Source organism: Zootermopsis nevadensis, unplaced genomic scaffold (genome assembly GCF_977971745.1).
Source record: "Zootermopsis nevadensis isolate Lab colony 2312 unplaced genomic scaffold, Znev_1.0 Znev_ptg000004l, whole genome shotgun sequence".
NCBI classification, from domain to species: domain Eukaryota; kingdom Metazoa; phylum Arthropoda; class Insecta; order Blattodea; family Termopsidae; genus Zootermopsis; species Zootermopsis nevadensis.
Genome location: NW_028259136.1, coordinates 3720858 through 3735653, shown reverse-complemented (window position 1 = coordinate 3735653; position 14796 = coordinate 3720858). Strand labels below are relative to the sequence as shown.

Here is a 14796-nt window from a genome sequence, read left to right as displayed (position 1 = left end):
TTTAAACAGACCACGTGGCCCAATGCGTAATATCTGAATTTTACAAAAAAAAGATTCTTCGAAATTTACTGCAGAGAATTTTGTCACTGTCTCTCGAATATGAATGTAGTAACTATTTCTTATGTAACATAAATACGAAGTCCATACAGTGTGGCATCCTACAGCCTCCTTCGATTACTTTATTTTGAGTTAAATCAATACCTGAACATTTGCAATGTTTTTGTTATTTCTCTTCTGGAATGTTGCGTTGTAGTCTAGATCAGTGGTATTCAACCTTTTTTGTTCGCGTACCCCCTAATATAATTTATCTTCAAATTTGTACCCCCAAATTTGTTGGTGTATAATTCAAGTTATGCATAGTATATAATCCACATCTAAAATAAACCAAATAAATTACATTACTGATTATTCAGTGTTTAACGTAAATTTTTCTTTTTAAATTTCACGTCCCCCCGGGGGTACGCGTACCCCAGGTTGAATACCACTAGTCTAGAACAAACCGACGCACACCTCATTTCAGGAGACAGTCATCTTCATGCTCGCAAACGTGACAGCATGAAATCTCACGTATCTGAATAAATGTTCAATAGTTTATTAAGTAATTCTCCCACCTGTATCAAATATCACGGAACCCACAACCTAGTCACCGATAACTAAAGTTGAGTGTAGACTGAATAATGTCCGATATGCCAATCATGCTCATATTTTCTTTTTCACTGACGTGATGGTAATAAGTATGTAACCGCCTATTTTTCCGACAATTTTCTCTGACCTACGCAGCTGCATTACGGTCCACAATATCCTATTCTAAAACATTAAAGGCAATACATAACTATCCACTTTTAATGCAATTCAGTAATTCGTTAAATCTGATAAGCACTTCGGTGCAAAAAAAAAGAAAAGTAGACATGAACAAAATGCCATAAACTGAGATGATGTCATAGTGAGAAGTTAAATGCCTGAATCTGGAGGCCTGTCCCAGCATGGAGTAGTCTGGTGTACAACGCGAGGTCTGCTTTGCAGACATCGCTCTGTTTGTTAGCTCCAATATCGCTTACAAACAAAGTAGACTAAATGTCGTGTCACTGACCTTGCATTTCCAAACTATAGTCATCCATGCACATAGCAGGAACGGATTTAATACCGAGCAATATAGACCAGCGGTTTTCAACCTTTTTTGTTCGCGTACCCCTAGATATAATTTCTCTTCAACTTTGTGCCCCCAAAGTTGTTGGTGTATAATTCAAGTTTTACTTTGTATATAATCTACATTTAAAATAAATTAAATAAGTTACATTACTGATTATTCAGTGTTTATCATAAAATAATATATATATATATATTTTAAATTTCACGTACCCCAGGTTGAATACCACTGATATAGACGATGGCTTAGGGGCAATGGTTAAAATATTATAGTTTGTGATCGCCTTAAGGATAAATAAAATATTTCAGACTATTTTCTAGAAAAATTCGTTGTGGCCTCTTTACGTTGTGTCAATATTATTTTCACGCAAACTTCCAAAGAATAATACTGATACCTCAAACAAATCTGATTTACGAAAAGCGTAGTTTCACGTACAGTGACTCGATTTTATTAAATTGAAAAGTGTAGATATATATATACTTTCTAATTTTTGCATAAAGACTTAAATGTTATGATATGGGTCCAATGAAGTGCGTGTCTAGAAGTAGAAAAGAGGATAAGTAACGGACTTTTTTTTCTGTAAAAGTATAATTTCAGGTTTCCTTTACTACTTTTTTGACGCTACAGCTTGCAAAAATAAAGAAACTTGAAATGGCCGTGGATATTTCTAACCTGTCTGTGCGTTAGTCCAACAGCAGACGTCACAGATGTAAACTTGTCAACACATGAGCATGAAATACGTACAAAAGCCAATCTTATTTTGCGGAAGTGGCGGAGGGCGCAAACAAATACTGACAATGTTTTTACATAAACACCACATCGACACCGAGAGAGTTATATAAATTAAAAATGTACATTTTAGATTGTTACCAACCAAAGGACACTTATGCAAGATCCACAAACGTATCACAAGTTTGAACTTTGACTTGAGTAATTTCTCTCTGACACCGGCCACCAGCCGTGCTTTATGCAAGCCTGAGTGAGTGGCGGTGGAAGGTAAACAGAAGTGAGAAAACACGAACTTTCTGAATGAAGTGCCAGAATTATATACGATGCATTAATTGATTACATAATTCGAATTGAAAGTCTGCTAAAAATTTAAGTTTTTCAACACAGTTATATAAATTTCATTTAAATACTTAACCAAATTACACGCTTATTTTCAACCACAGCGATAAACCGGTTTCTTTTAAATACAGACACCAACAGATCTTTTGTTACCGAAGAGAGATACCAGTTTTACTATCGTTGCCTATAAGTGACGTGAATTTGAGCCCAGTAGCTTGGTTACAGCGTACTTTAGCCCTTTGCTAAGTTCTTGTAGATGATTCTGACATGTAGCACGCGTGGAATAAATGAAAAACACATTCAAATTTTAATCAAAACGCCTCAAGTTACTTTAACAAATTTAGTGTAGTTGGAAGGACAGAAATGTGGATCTCGGAGAAGTACTGTGTGATGAGATCGACTGCCATCCACTAGCTCAGAATCCAAAGGTGGGATTTTGTGAACACGGTAATCAATTTCGTACTTTGATAAAAGCATGGGATTTCTTGATCTGACGAATCAAGGACTCTTAACATGGAGTTGGGTGTGTGTAACATGAAGGGAATTGAACTAGAGAGTCTATGTTGAGATCCTCTGCCTTGATTTCTCTTTCAAGACTTAAGCCAAGAAAGACATGTGAAAGTTATATAAAATAAGCAACTTATTTGCTCATAGAACACTTTTGTCTTTAGAAGGATACATTAGAAAGAGTTCTGGTGCAAAATAAAGATATTTATCTATACGTTGGTGAAACTTCATACCCTGCTATTTGGATGTCAAATACCTCTGTCAGAATGAAGAAAAGTTCTTAGAAAAATAATACGAACTATACAGTGACAAGATAAAAAGCAAAGTTTTTGCTGGCACCGCAAAGCATGACCAGTGTAATTCTTAGTACTTGTCACTACAGAAATATCTGATTAAATGTCCAGTATAAGTTTATGTTCAAGAAGGCGGATATTATGGCAGTTTCCGCTGGGAAGTTGAAATGTCTTAGAATTAATATCTGGGTAGGAGGAATACGTAGGTCTATTTTATCAACAGACAGAAATTCTGAAGCTGATATAACAATAAGAATCTGAATATGTCAAATAAGAGACATGTTAACGTTTGAACAAAATAAAATAATAACATTAGAAATTCTTGTCCTTAGGTTTTCGCGACTAGAGTTCAAAAACGTTTGGTTTTCGGGGAATAGCTGGATAATAACCAGGTCTTCCGCTCCACCAATCAGCACCATGAAATCCAACTAGCCAGCTACTGCCTGTCCTATTTAAGGCTTCCAAAATCATTACGCATTCACCTGAAAGTTGCCAACCAAAATGTTTGCTGATCCGTTGAATAATTCTCAACATTTGACGCTCCTCATCACCGAAAGCTAGAAGTGCTTTTTCGTACTTTATTACTTTTAACACTACACTACAGCGCGGAGAATTGAATTGGCGTCAGATTGACTCTTTGGAGCTGAAGCTCGTCTAAATATTATTTAATAATTCAGTTGCTTCCTATAAAACACATAACGTCTCCATTAGAAAAGTGGATTGATTGATTGATTAATTCTTTTAAGAAAATAACCGCTGTTTACTCAGAATCATCCGAATTCCATGAATAGGCCTACATTTTGTGGGCAAAATGATGAGATCCTGTATTAAAGCAGGTAGTACATATAGTTAACACTAGGGTTTTAAAAGGTTACGACGATAATTTAGGGATAAGAATGCTCGAACAAGATATTAAGATAGTCGTTGAGTTTATATTTGGTGTATTGTTTTCCTTCTCGCAGTTAAACAGTCACGAAAGTCGTTGCAGCAGGCTTGACAATGCATCCATCTTGAGAATGGATTTATCTAAAGCCCCCCGGGTGCTGGTGTTTGTAAGACATGATGCGATTACAGTATAAAGGAAATGATTAAGTTTCCAGTCAAGTTTCAGAAACACTAGGGCATGGTTATTACTCAGTATGGAAACACGCAAGAAAGTGACAAGGCACAGAGATTCCTTTTCTTTAATACTGGACAAAACAGAAAGTTCGTTCGTACACCTCTAAACCTTGAAAGGTAATTCGTCAAGAAGGGCTTAATTTAAAGAACTAAAACGATTGACGATAATAATAAATTTCATTTCAGGTTCACACTTGACGAATATGAAGTTGGTTGTCTTCCAGTTTGTTGCGCAGTGTAATCTGGTAGAAGTTTATCCACAATTCAGAGGTGCTTGCTGCCTCCATCCTCAGGGTGACTGATTGCAAGCACCTCTTCATATTCGCCGCCGTGAGAACATCAAATTTCATACAGCCATTGTCTTATTTCCGCTTTCACCTTGAAGATTTGAATAAGACAGAAAACAATTGTAAGAGTCAACTGTACTTTTGGTGTCTAGATTTTGTCACATGCTGTACTTGTTCGAGTCACGGCAGTCTGATAATAAGATAAGTTTTCGAGAGCCGAACCAACCAGTCGTGATTTCTGGACTACTTAGGGTTACAAGTCCATGTTCCTCAATGACCAAGAATGATTTTACGCATTCAAAAGATTCAGTCAATCGTGGTAATCCGACGTTTCGGAGCCTGTCTCTGGCGAGCAAGAAACAGAACGTAAAATGAATATACATTAATAAATCTTTGTCCAAATGAATAAACTGTAAGTTGTAAAAATAAATCACTAAATGAATGTAAAGTATGTACAGACAAACGTAACATCCTTGAGATATCTTTAGATTTTATTAACATAAACAGAATTTGTGATACACAAAGTCACATATTGATCACAAAAAACTACAGGCCACGTAAGCCAGCCTGTAGAGAAACCTGTAACAGTCAATCTCAGTAACATCGAAGGACCAACATACAACAGCGACTGGTAGGCGTCATAGTACATTAAGTAAATCAACAGATATCTAGGGCATCATGCCAAAAGGGCGTATCAACAAAATTACTTATTTACAGGACGCTAAATCCTTACGATTATTTGGTTTGACAAATGCTCATTATTAGTGTTCATACGCCCAAATGTAACTGTCTGTACCTCTGTGCTAAGCAGCATCAGCATTACGTCCTTCTGGCATGATGACATACGTCCCACTATTTTCTGTTGTTGGACCAAATATCTACGACTATGCAAATATGCGAATACTCTTTCTGGCATGATGTCCTTTATTATTAACACCGACTATAATAGTAACACAGCTATAAGGTAACTAAAAATAATAAGTTTGTTGTATTTATATAGAGTGCAATATTAGGCTTATAATCAAACATCTTGGAATGTATATCCATTACTATATGACAAAATCAGGACAGGACATTAAAATTATTCAATCACCCTCATGTACAAACATTGTTAATACCCACTAAAAGGGAATATAAATAGTTTTCAAATGTTTGATGAGTGACATAAATAATTAATGTAAGACTTTTAATTTACACATTAGATGACCCTGAGAATAGTTGAATTTCGCTTTTATATGTCTCATATTTTTCACATTTAATAATAAACTGTAAGATATTGCGTTATGTTATTATTAAACTTGCTGCTTATAAACTGTTTTCAGTACCATCTTACAGAGAAACGTAGCTAGATTAGGCCTACCAGTGTGTGAAAACAAACGAAAAATTAGTCTTGGAATGGGTATCAACGCACGACTCAAAAACATTCAAAATGTCTGTTCCAAATGTCGGATAAACATTACACTAATCCATGACACTCATAAACGCATTCCATGTATTCCTACACTCGATTCTTACCGAGCAGTAGTTATAAACATCTTTGTACTTCTTATATTCAATTTCATTATTTAAAGTGATTCCACGTATTTTCTGTTTAATCGAATATAATTTTTTCCCCATTTTCGAACAGAAAATTTCATTTCTATGTAATTTGAGTAATCACAACACGTCACAAATGCATATGAAGAAAGCAAGAATTATTTTAGTTAAATTCTCAATCCAACCTCCAGTATTAGTTCATTGGAGATTAGTTTTTGTTCTACTTTATGGCACAAAATAAATGTTCCCATAAAGGCAGATGTCAGCCGAAATCAGTTTCATTCGTAGAAGATTTTTGTTGCATATATTGAGGCTTTTAAGTACATTCACATTTGTCAGTAGGTGTGTGTAACAAAACGAATGCTGTGATGCCAAGCATTGAAGTACTTCAATACTAATGAGATAATTCAAGAACCTGTGGGAAGCAGAATACTCCACGAGACGTGACCCCTGAGGTGAAGAAGACGATGAGTTTCTTGAGGAGCCAGTACACAAATAACAAGTGGAGCCCTTCTGAATGTTTATGAGTCGTCGCGAATCGCCTGCTCATTAAAAGCATTATTGGACCACCTTCCATGGTCATGTGACTTCTACGGCGCCAGCTTTCTCGAGCTTCAAGCTTCGTGGAGCCAGAGAAATGAAGACCAAAAGATCTGAAGTGCCTTATTTCTCACCTACATTCTACGGAAATTAATTATCATTTTTCCATTTGTTACGGAAAACAGAGTTATAGCCCGTTCATGATTGAATAATATAATCATGTACTGGGCCGATTATGTACAACCGCAATTAAGTCTCGTTTTAACGTCACCGACATATTTATGTTCGTTGTCTCGAGAATGAAGACGCTAATGAAAACTGGGGAAAAAAAGAAAAAAAATGGTAGACATGACGAGCATGGCAAGGATTTAGAAGGGGGCGGTTTTTTCCCATTTGAAGACATGCTCCAGAAATTAGTCCGGTGCAAATGAGGAAAAATAATGAAAACAAAACTCAAAATAGCTGTAACATGATTCTCGTTCGAACCGAATATCTTTAGAACTCAATTATACCTGCAAATATTTGTTTTGTACCGTATTTCAACCCGCATATAGAAGTATTGTGGGGGTTATTAAATCAAGAAGGGCGTGATAGCAGAACGTCAAAGAAAGGGAGACCTTCCTCTGACCGTATATAAAATCTGCATTTCCCTGAACTTCCATTTCAGCCCTTAAGATGAGGACAGAACGTTTCTCCAAAACGTTAGTATCTACCTACGAATCTACATGGAGTCACAGCCCAGAACATCATCGTTAAAATTCTATTCGCTTGGCTCCCTGGTCGAGCTAATCCAAAGTTCAAATGCGGGACTGGCTCTGCTAGGTGAATTGGTGGCAGAATTAGTTAACATCAGTGACTGGGTCTGTAGGTACACGGTATTTACTATATACTTTCTTTATGGACATCTGACTGTCTGTATCTAGAAGCAAAACTATGCAGATGTGTATCAAAGCTGACTGCGTACCGTTTTGTGTGAATATGTTTCATAGTCGTAATAAATTGTAATATGTATTGCAGTGAAATATTCACGTTATTACCATGCGCTTATTATAATGCACGTGAGATTATTAAAGGCTAAAACACAGGAATTGATTAGTATAGGATTTTAAGAACGTATAGTAAATAACTCACCTAATCTATTTCTTCGAAATTTATTGTATGGTTCGTTCAGAATATCCCAGCTCTGTTCTATTTAGTTTTTAAGTACGAAAACCTCTCTCACTTCAACTTCTTAATTTATGTTACTGAAATATTTGTTTTCGGCTTCAAAATTCTGATGGTACGTGACAAGAAAGTTCTGTTTTATTATCTCTTAAACCACCGACTACATCAAAATGCAAATTACAAATTTACTCTTTTTTGCAGACAGTCTTTAAGGATTATACCAGAGACAGGTTTTAGACCAAGTAACGAGTTAACTAGAAATATCTAAAATAAAAAGAGTCCACTAAAACATTTACAGACCCGAAAAATGCAGACGACAAATCTGAATTAAACGTTTCTTCGAGTTCACAATCTGTTTTATATAAAACTAAATTTAATATTTTTCATGTCTGCTTTTTTTTAAAGAGAGATTCAGGAAAGATAGTAAAACGATATACAAAAATATTATGGCAGAAATTAATAAAATTGCGAACACGGGAACATACAGGTTTGTGTTAAAATATCTGGATGTTTCACTGTAAAATTGAATGGACCTAAATAATAACGACTGTTTTTAAAGTCCTGTAGGCACATAACTTGGAGCAGGCCAGCATTCCTCTCATCAGATTAATCATCCACAATCATCCTACGATACCTAAGTCAACGCTAAATAACACAAGAACTTTGCATAAGTTCGCGATCCACTGTTTAAGAAATTATGTAAACAATGATTTAGCGCAGTTTTCTGTAGAGCGCCACTTCATGGGTCAGGATGACAACGTGACAAGATTAAGTGCGACACCGAGACAGAGCTATATATTCCAATCATGATGACAGACACAACAAGCTATGCGTTCTGCTTGCAGACCGACAAAACTTGTCGCACAAATAGATTTATAACACTTTATTGTCCATTAAATTCCTATTCCCTTGTCAAAGCAATCAAGTGTTAAAGGGTTAGTAATGTTCTCTGCACTTTTTCTCTGTTGCCGTTTGAGTTTATTCAGTGGAAGGTGTGACTGTTTGTACGGAGTTAATTTAATCAAACTGTTTATTTAGTCGCAGCAAATAAAGAACAAGAAATGTAACGATAGTTATTAAAAAGATCACGAAAAATTAATTAACCAATAATTGTGTAGGACGTACAAAGAAAGATACAATTAACAGTTTTTCTTGTAACATTCATTAAAAGCTATGAAGTCTGGAGCAAAGAAATACCATTAAGATTCTAAGGAAGCAATTTATTAGGGCGACAAAGAGGTTACATCAGCGTCAGAGGTTCTTAGCCTTCCAGTAGGCGTTACGATGAGGATGAAATCAGATTCGAACCTCTTGCTGTCTTTATCCTCGTGGTACGTTGCTGTTTGATACACTATTTCTGGTCAAAGCATCGCTCAAACAGCACTTTGTTACCCGAGAACTTTTATAACAGAAATTTGTGTTTGTGTGTGTCGATATATATTAGAGGGGACCGCAGTGGTCGCGCTGTCTGAGGCGCTGGCCTTGTACCTCTTGGTCGCTGGGACCGTGGGCTCGAATCCCACTCAAGCCATGGATGTTTTTCTGTGTTGTGTTGCCCTGTGTACAGGTAGAGACCTTGCGACGGGCCGATCCCTCGTATAAGGGGTCCTACCGAATGTCTATAGATCAAGCCAACGAAAAGTTGGGACCCGCAGTGCTGAGGCACTTGAAGAACGGGTCGTTCCCAGTATCCAGTGTATATATATATATTAGACACGTGGTTAGTGATCATTCCTAAAATAAGAATTTTAACTACGTTAAATCGTATTATATTCTTTAATTTCGCAAAGATAAGCAATGACTAATTTTTATATGCTAATTTGGTACACTTTTCAATAAAAACTTGTTTTTCCTATCTTTTAGTAGTCTGTCAATCAATTAATTTACTCCATGGAACAGCGTCCTTTAAGTATGATCTGAAGCTTCCACGGAGACTAAGTATAATAAATTCTTCTCTGTCTACCAGCCGTGTAAATTGGCTTAATGAAGAAAACACCGAAGTTTCGAGAACGAAGATGGTTCTCGAAATGTTAGTGTCCTGTAAGATTCTCACAGTCGCTCAACTGATCAAAAGAACTATATCTTCTGTAAAACAGGAGGGTTCGTTACAGTTTCCACAACAGCCAACCACTGCCCCCTATCCTAAATCAAATTAATCCAGTCCACATAATTACATCCTGTTTTTATAAAAGAAATCATATTCATCTTTCCGTTTATTCCAAAATATTTTGAGTGTTGTTGTCCCTTCAGACACTCCGGCTACAGTTTTGTCTTATATCTTATTAAAGAAATTTTCAAGCTCTGATACCTATTACCGTCGATATTATTAAATGGCGAAGAAAATACAACACAACATCAAATTAAAAAATGTCACAAACAAAAATATTTTAACATAATGTAAATTAGTACATACAAGTTTTTGTATTTGGCAGCAGATAAGTCGAATAACAGAAGGTCGGGTGATCGGGAGTCTACAGTAACTAGTGATATTTAGTTGGTGTGCCTTAATTCATAATTTATCGTCTGATTCAGTTAGTAGGGCCAGCTCATCTGCGTACAGTAGACCTATTACCGCAATTATTCTACTGGGTGCCTGCAACAACCGAATTCCATTTATAAATCATATTTTCCATTCTTGTAAGCTTTTGCTTATGTTTATATTAAATAGTAGGCTATATGTCATAAACCATATCCTGTCTGAAAGACTTCCTTAGTATCAAAAGTTACTCATATTTCCAAGCACACGAAAATAAATATCCACGTACTTTTCTTCATGACAAATATTTCCTTCATATTTTCCAAGTAATTATGTGTCAAAACGTAACTGACCTAATTAAATTTCGTTACTGTGCCTTCACGTCCTTCGTGAGAGATTAAAATGTCGGAAATAAGTTTCTCTATGTCAATTTTTGTTTTTGTGTCCAAGAGCGTTAGCACCGTAAACTTTAACATGTTGCTGGCAGATACACGCGACGTATCAATATTCTTTTTGTAAAAAGAATCACGCATCTGAAGGCCACTATGTTTATAACTCCAGACTTACGCATAATAATCACGTAGTGTGAAAAGTGAACGCACAATAAGCAGATAATGTCAACCCGTCCAAATTTTTAGTAAAAGAAATCGATCGACATACGAAATAACGTTTAATGTATGGAGTGCCTGTATAAAACAAGTGTACAACTGTTAGGTGTTCAGAAGTGTCAATGTTTAACACATCTTTGAAATCCTTTGCCACCTTATTACGTCATCATCTTCTCGTGGAGAGTGCAATTTTCACAAACGAGGCTCTAGCAACCGATCCATGGCAATGGGCGAATTTTACTGTCGTACCTAATTTTGAAAGTTTTAGTCGTGACAGAACAAAGTTGCATATATCGTGATATAAATTCCTGCAGAAAATTCCATAAAGCCGAGTCACGTCTGTGCATTTACTTTATATTTCACTGAAGACCGGCGAACCTAATTTTTAAACGAATTTCTGTTAGTTTGATTGTTTTCTTCATTTGATGACGGGAACACCCCCGAAACTGTACTGATTAAAAATACGATACATTTAATTGACAGCTAGAATCAAAATCAAAACTGCTAAAAATTCTTTTAAAAGTTTTAATCTTAATGTGCCTTCTTTAACTCTATAAATACTACTTTAACATTTAGAACTCTGCATTTTCTCACAGAACATATTTATTGGTTTTATGCCAATCTCAGATAAACAACAATTATTTCACTAAAACAGCATTAATCGATCGAAGTAATGGGGAAAAAGTGTGATTTGACGTTCTGAATATTCTTTACATAAGCTTCGTGCTTCAAAGGGCTAAAATAAAGCGTAAAAGTACACACCATTCAAAAAGTATCCCAGTTACTGGTACAAGCACACTATACCAAAATTTACAGCCCGTATCTTACCTGTGTCTCACAACCTGCTGAAACTTGCTTCCCATTTTCTCGTCTCTGTTTTTCGAAGTCGTTTTCCCCTGAAGTCAGCTCAGAATGATGATCTTTTCACTTTGTTTTACTCGTTTAACAACAGGCTAATGTCAAACACTTTACTGGTGGTACTGCCATCGCGTTGCACTCACATTACCGACAGGCAGTCAGTAACACTTAAAAAGACAATTACAACACAGTTTTAAAGCTAAACTCGAAGGTCATTCCTAAATGCAAATAGCCTGATTACGTATACTTTACATTCCAACATGAGAGAGGTAAAGAATTTTACACACCTAACTAAAATAAAAGTTCAGTTTGGGTTGTGTGTGACATTTTCTTGGAGCATGCTGCCATTATATATTCATAAAATATTTTATCTCAAAATCTGTACTAAAATAGCGTGTCAGATATAATTATAACGTGAGCAGACAAAGTCTGAGCACCGATCCGTAGAAGCTACGAAGCCACCACTGATGGTATAACACCAGATTCAGTAGCATCTAGAATTAATTACATACAATAATTTGTCAGTGACTTTAATAATATTACTGTTTGGACCGTGGGCGAGGGAGGGGTGACAAAATACCAAAACATATGCACCCAAATTCGAGTCCCATTCGCCCCTTTTGTCCATATTCTGCTCTATTCTGTGAAAAGGGAGGCCTTAAGATGAACTGAGACTTACCAGACGAGAGAGGCTGTAGACATACATTTAAAGGGGACAAATTTCAGTTATGAAGGTTCCCAGGCAATGCCCACTTGTCCTTCTGGTAAAGTCAGGTTAAAGAGAAGGTAAGGCATTCCGAAATGGAAAAGGCAGATCTTAAAATATCAGTCCCTGTCTGCAAGAAAACGTAACTCATCTCCATAACAATTATCAATAGCGCAATTGTGTTACGAATTGTGTTTTTCATGAGAATAATATGAAACCAATAAATAAGTACATTTTATAGGCAAAATGCCGAGGTTCTAAAGGTTCAAGCAGATGGCACATAGAATGTATTATTATTTTATGTTGTAATGAGGTGAGACTCTGCGCTAGTCGGCCCACTGATACTCTGTGAAGATGGAGCAATAGTCGAATGAGACTGACAGGAAAATACCGAAGGGCTCGAAGAAGAAGATTGGTCTATTTCCACTTCGCGTACTACTTGCACTATGCTTTACATAGTCAATTGGGGATGCGCGAAAGAGAATATTCTGTATAAGACAATTTGATTTAATATGCCCGATATAAGACTCGCAGTACAGCTGACCCGTGATTTGTTCCACACTTTTCTGATCACTATTCCGAGGGGTTTAGGTGCTTTATTGCATTATATTTGATGTGAATTTCAATTAGAACAGGTCATAGTAGTTCTTGCCTTCCTGACATCCAATTCTGTTTCCACACACACATCCTGCAACTTTCTCCTCCTAAAGTTCATACAATTTTGAGACAAATGTGAGTTACACAACATTTCATAATCAATCTATCATTTGTTCTTTCAACTTCACAGCTGGTTTATCACACCTTAAATATAAACCCTTGTACAGTCATTCACAAAATGTTAAAAGTCCTAACTTTTGTAGCCTTCGATCTGTGGGGTATTCAAAGACTCTCTATGACCCGTGAACGTCATTCAACGTCGATGAAAATAATTAGACCCTATGGACGGTGAAGTGAAATAGATTCGGCCGTCGCCGGGAGCCACTGGCATAAACCAAGCTGTCATGGTAGGCGAGCTTCGTATTTGGTGGTCTTGGTTTCGGAACAACAGACCCGAGACTGGTTATCGTGTTTCAGGGTTTCTATGGTTTTCCTCAGCTCCCCCTCACAGGGGAATCCCGGAGCACGACTGCATCAATACAGATTTTCCCAGTCACTGTACACACTTTCCTCTCATTACATTGACACTAAATAAACAATGAAATTGATGCAGCGTCTTTAAATAACCTACGCACTAACAAAAGCAATTATAACATTATTAACTGGATTCGTACGGCTATGACTATGAGGCGTCTTATGCTACAAATACTGGGAAAAACGCTACGAATTTTATCAAGAAGCAAGAGTCTTCCTTCGTAAGTTAATACATGAACATCTTGCATCCATGTTCGTGACCACCATGACAAAAGTCTACCACTGGACCATATCCTGAGCCACTTCTATCCAGTTTACATATTCACAATCTATGACTTTACAACATACTTTAATAATATCTTCCCATCCACGCCTATGGTTTTACAATTGTTTGTTCTCCCCATACGTAGGCTTAGCAGAAACTTGTATCTTTCCAAAAAATGCCGAGACGATTAGTCAACTAGTATTTCCAAAATGGCAAAAACTTCACTCCAATCATAACATATACACTACAACTACCGTTAGAGTAATAGTTTTGTAAATATTGATGGAGCTTAATAACTTAAGTACAAACAAACCTTAATTCATAATGTCGCTTCTCCATTAGATCTGTGTTTTATATAAACAGCGAAAAAGGCTAATGCACTGAAAAATGTAACACACAACCTACACTTTCTTGATATCTGTTAAAATCTTAGTGCAAAGATGTCCGCATATTATAGCTTTAACACTTGTCGTAAGAGTGCAGTAAACTCTTGTGCACAAACTAGAGGCGGACTGAGACTCTTAACTTATCTCGTGTTGCCGGCGCTATGAGCTAGGCGCTACTGAGAGCGAACCGCTTGGATCCGCTGTTCGAGGTAGGATGATCTGCACGGCTGAATGGGGCTTGGGGGGGGGGGGGGGGAGAGTGGACGACTCGAACCATTTGTAACCCACACGCCCTTGCATCACCTACAAGTCGACAATAATCACTGACGTATCTGAATTCCGGTTTCATCCAAATTAAAATATGCCCTTCTCCAACCACTGCTACAGTCTGTCTTGACGGAAAAAAAATTTACAAAATGTTCAGTTCTCCAAAGGTTCTGAATTCATTCTTCAGGTCAGAAAACATAACCCTCGTCGTAAAGGTCTAAATAATGTGACGCTCCTTGTAAAGTTTTCTTTTTCATTTTCTGTTACTTCATTTCTCTTAAATACGTAATAACGGTATATTTTTTTAACTTGTGTTGGTACAGCACGCGGTACACAGTCTGGCCATCCTTCAACCTACGTCTACAACTTTCTCTGAAATAAATAGCCGTCCCCCTCCAGCAGGAAACAAATTACATGTCCTGTTTTCACGGACACTTC

At 36.7% G+C, this 14796-nt stretch overlaps 1 protein-coding gene across 6 annotated transcripts in view; it reads right to left on the bottom strand.

Moving 5' to 3' along the window:
• The window catches only part of LOC110833266 (uncharacterized), a 167595-nt gene extending 153317 nt beyond the window's left edge, over positions 1-14278 (bottom strand). For 4 of the 6 annotated variants that reach the window (XM_087342900.1, XM_087342901.1, XM_087342902.1 and 1 more), the window contains exons 1-2: positions 14019-14278; positions 11574-11770 (exon numbers count right to left, since the gene is read on the bottom strand). In XM_087342900.1, coding sequence (XP_087199026.1) covers positions 11574-11608 — 35 coding nt within the window. In that variant the 5' untranslated portion in view covers positions 11609-11770; positions 14019-14278. The remainder of the gene's footprint in view (positions 1-11573; positions 11771-14018) is intronic. The other 2 variants (XM_087342903.1, XM_087342905.1) reach the window with 1 other exon arrangement.
• Between the last annotated feature and the right edge of the window lie 518 nt (positions 14279-14796).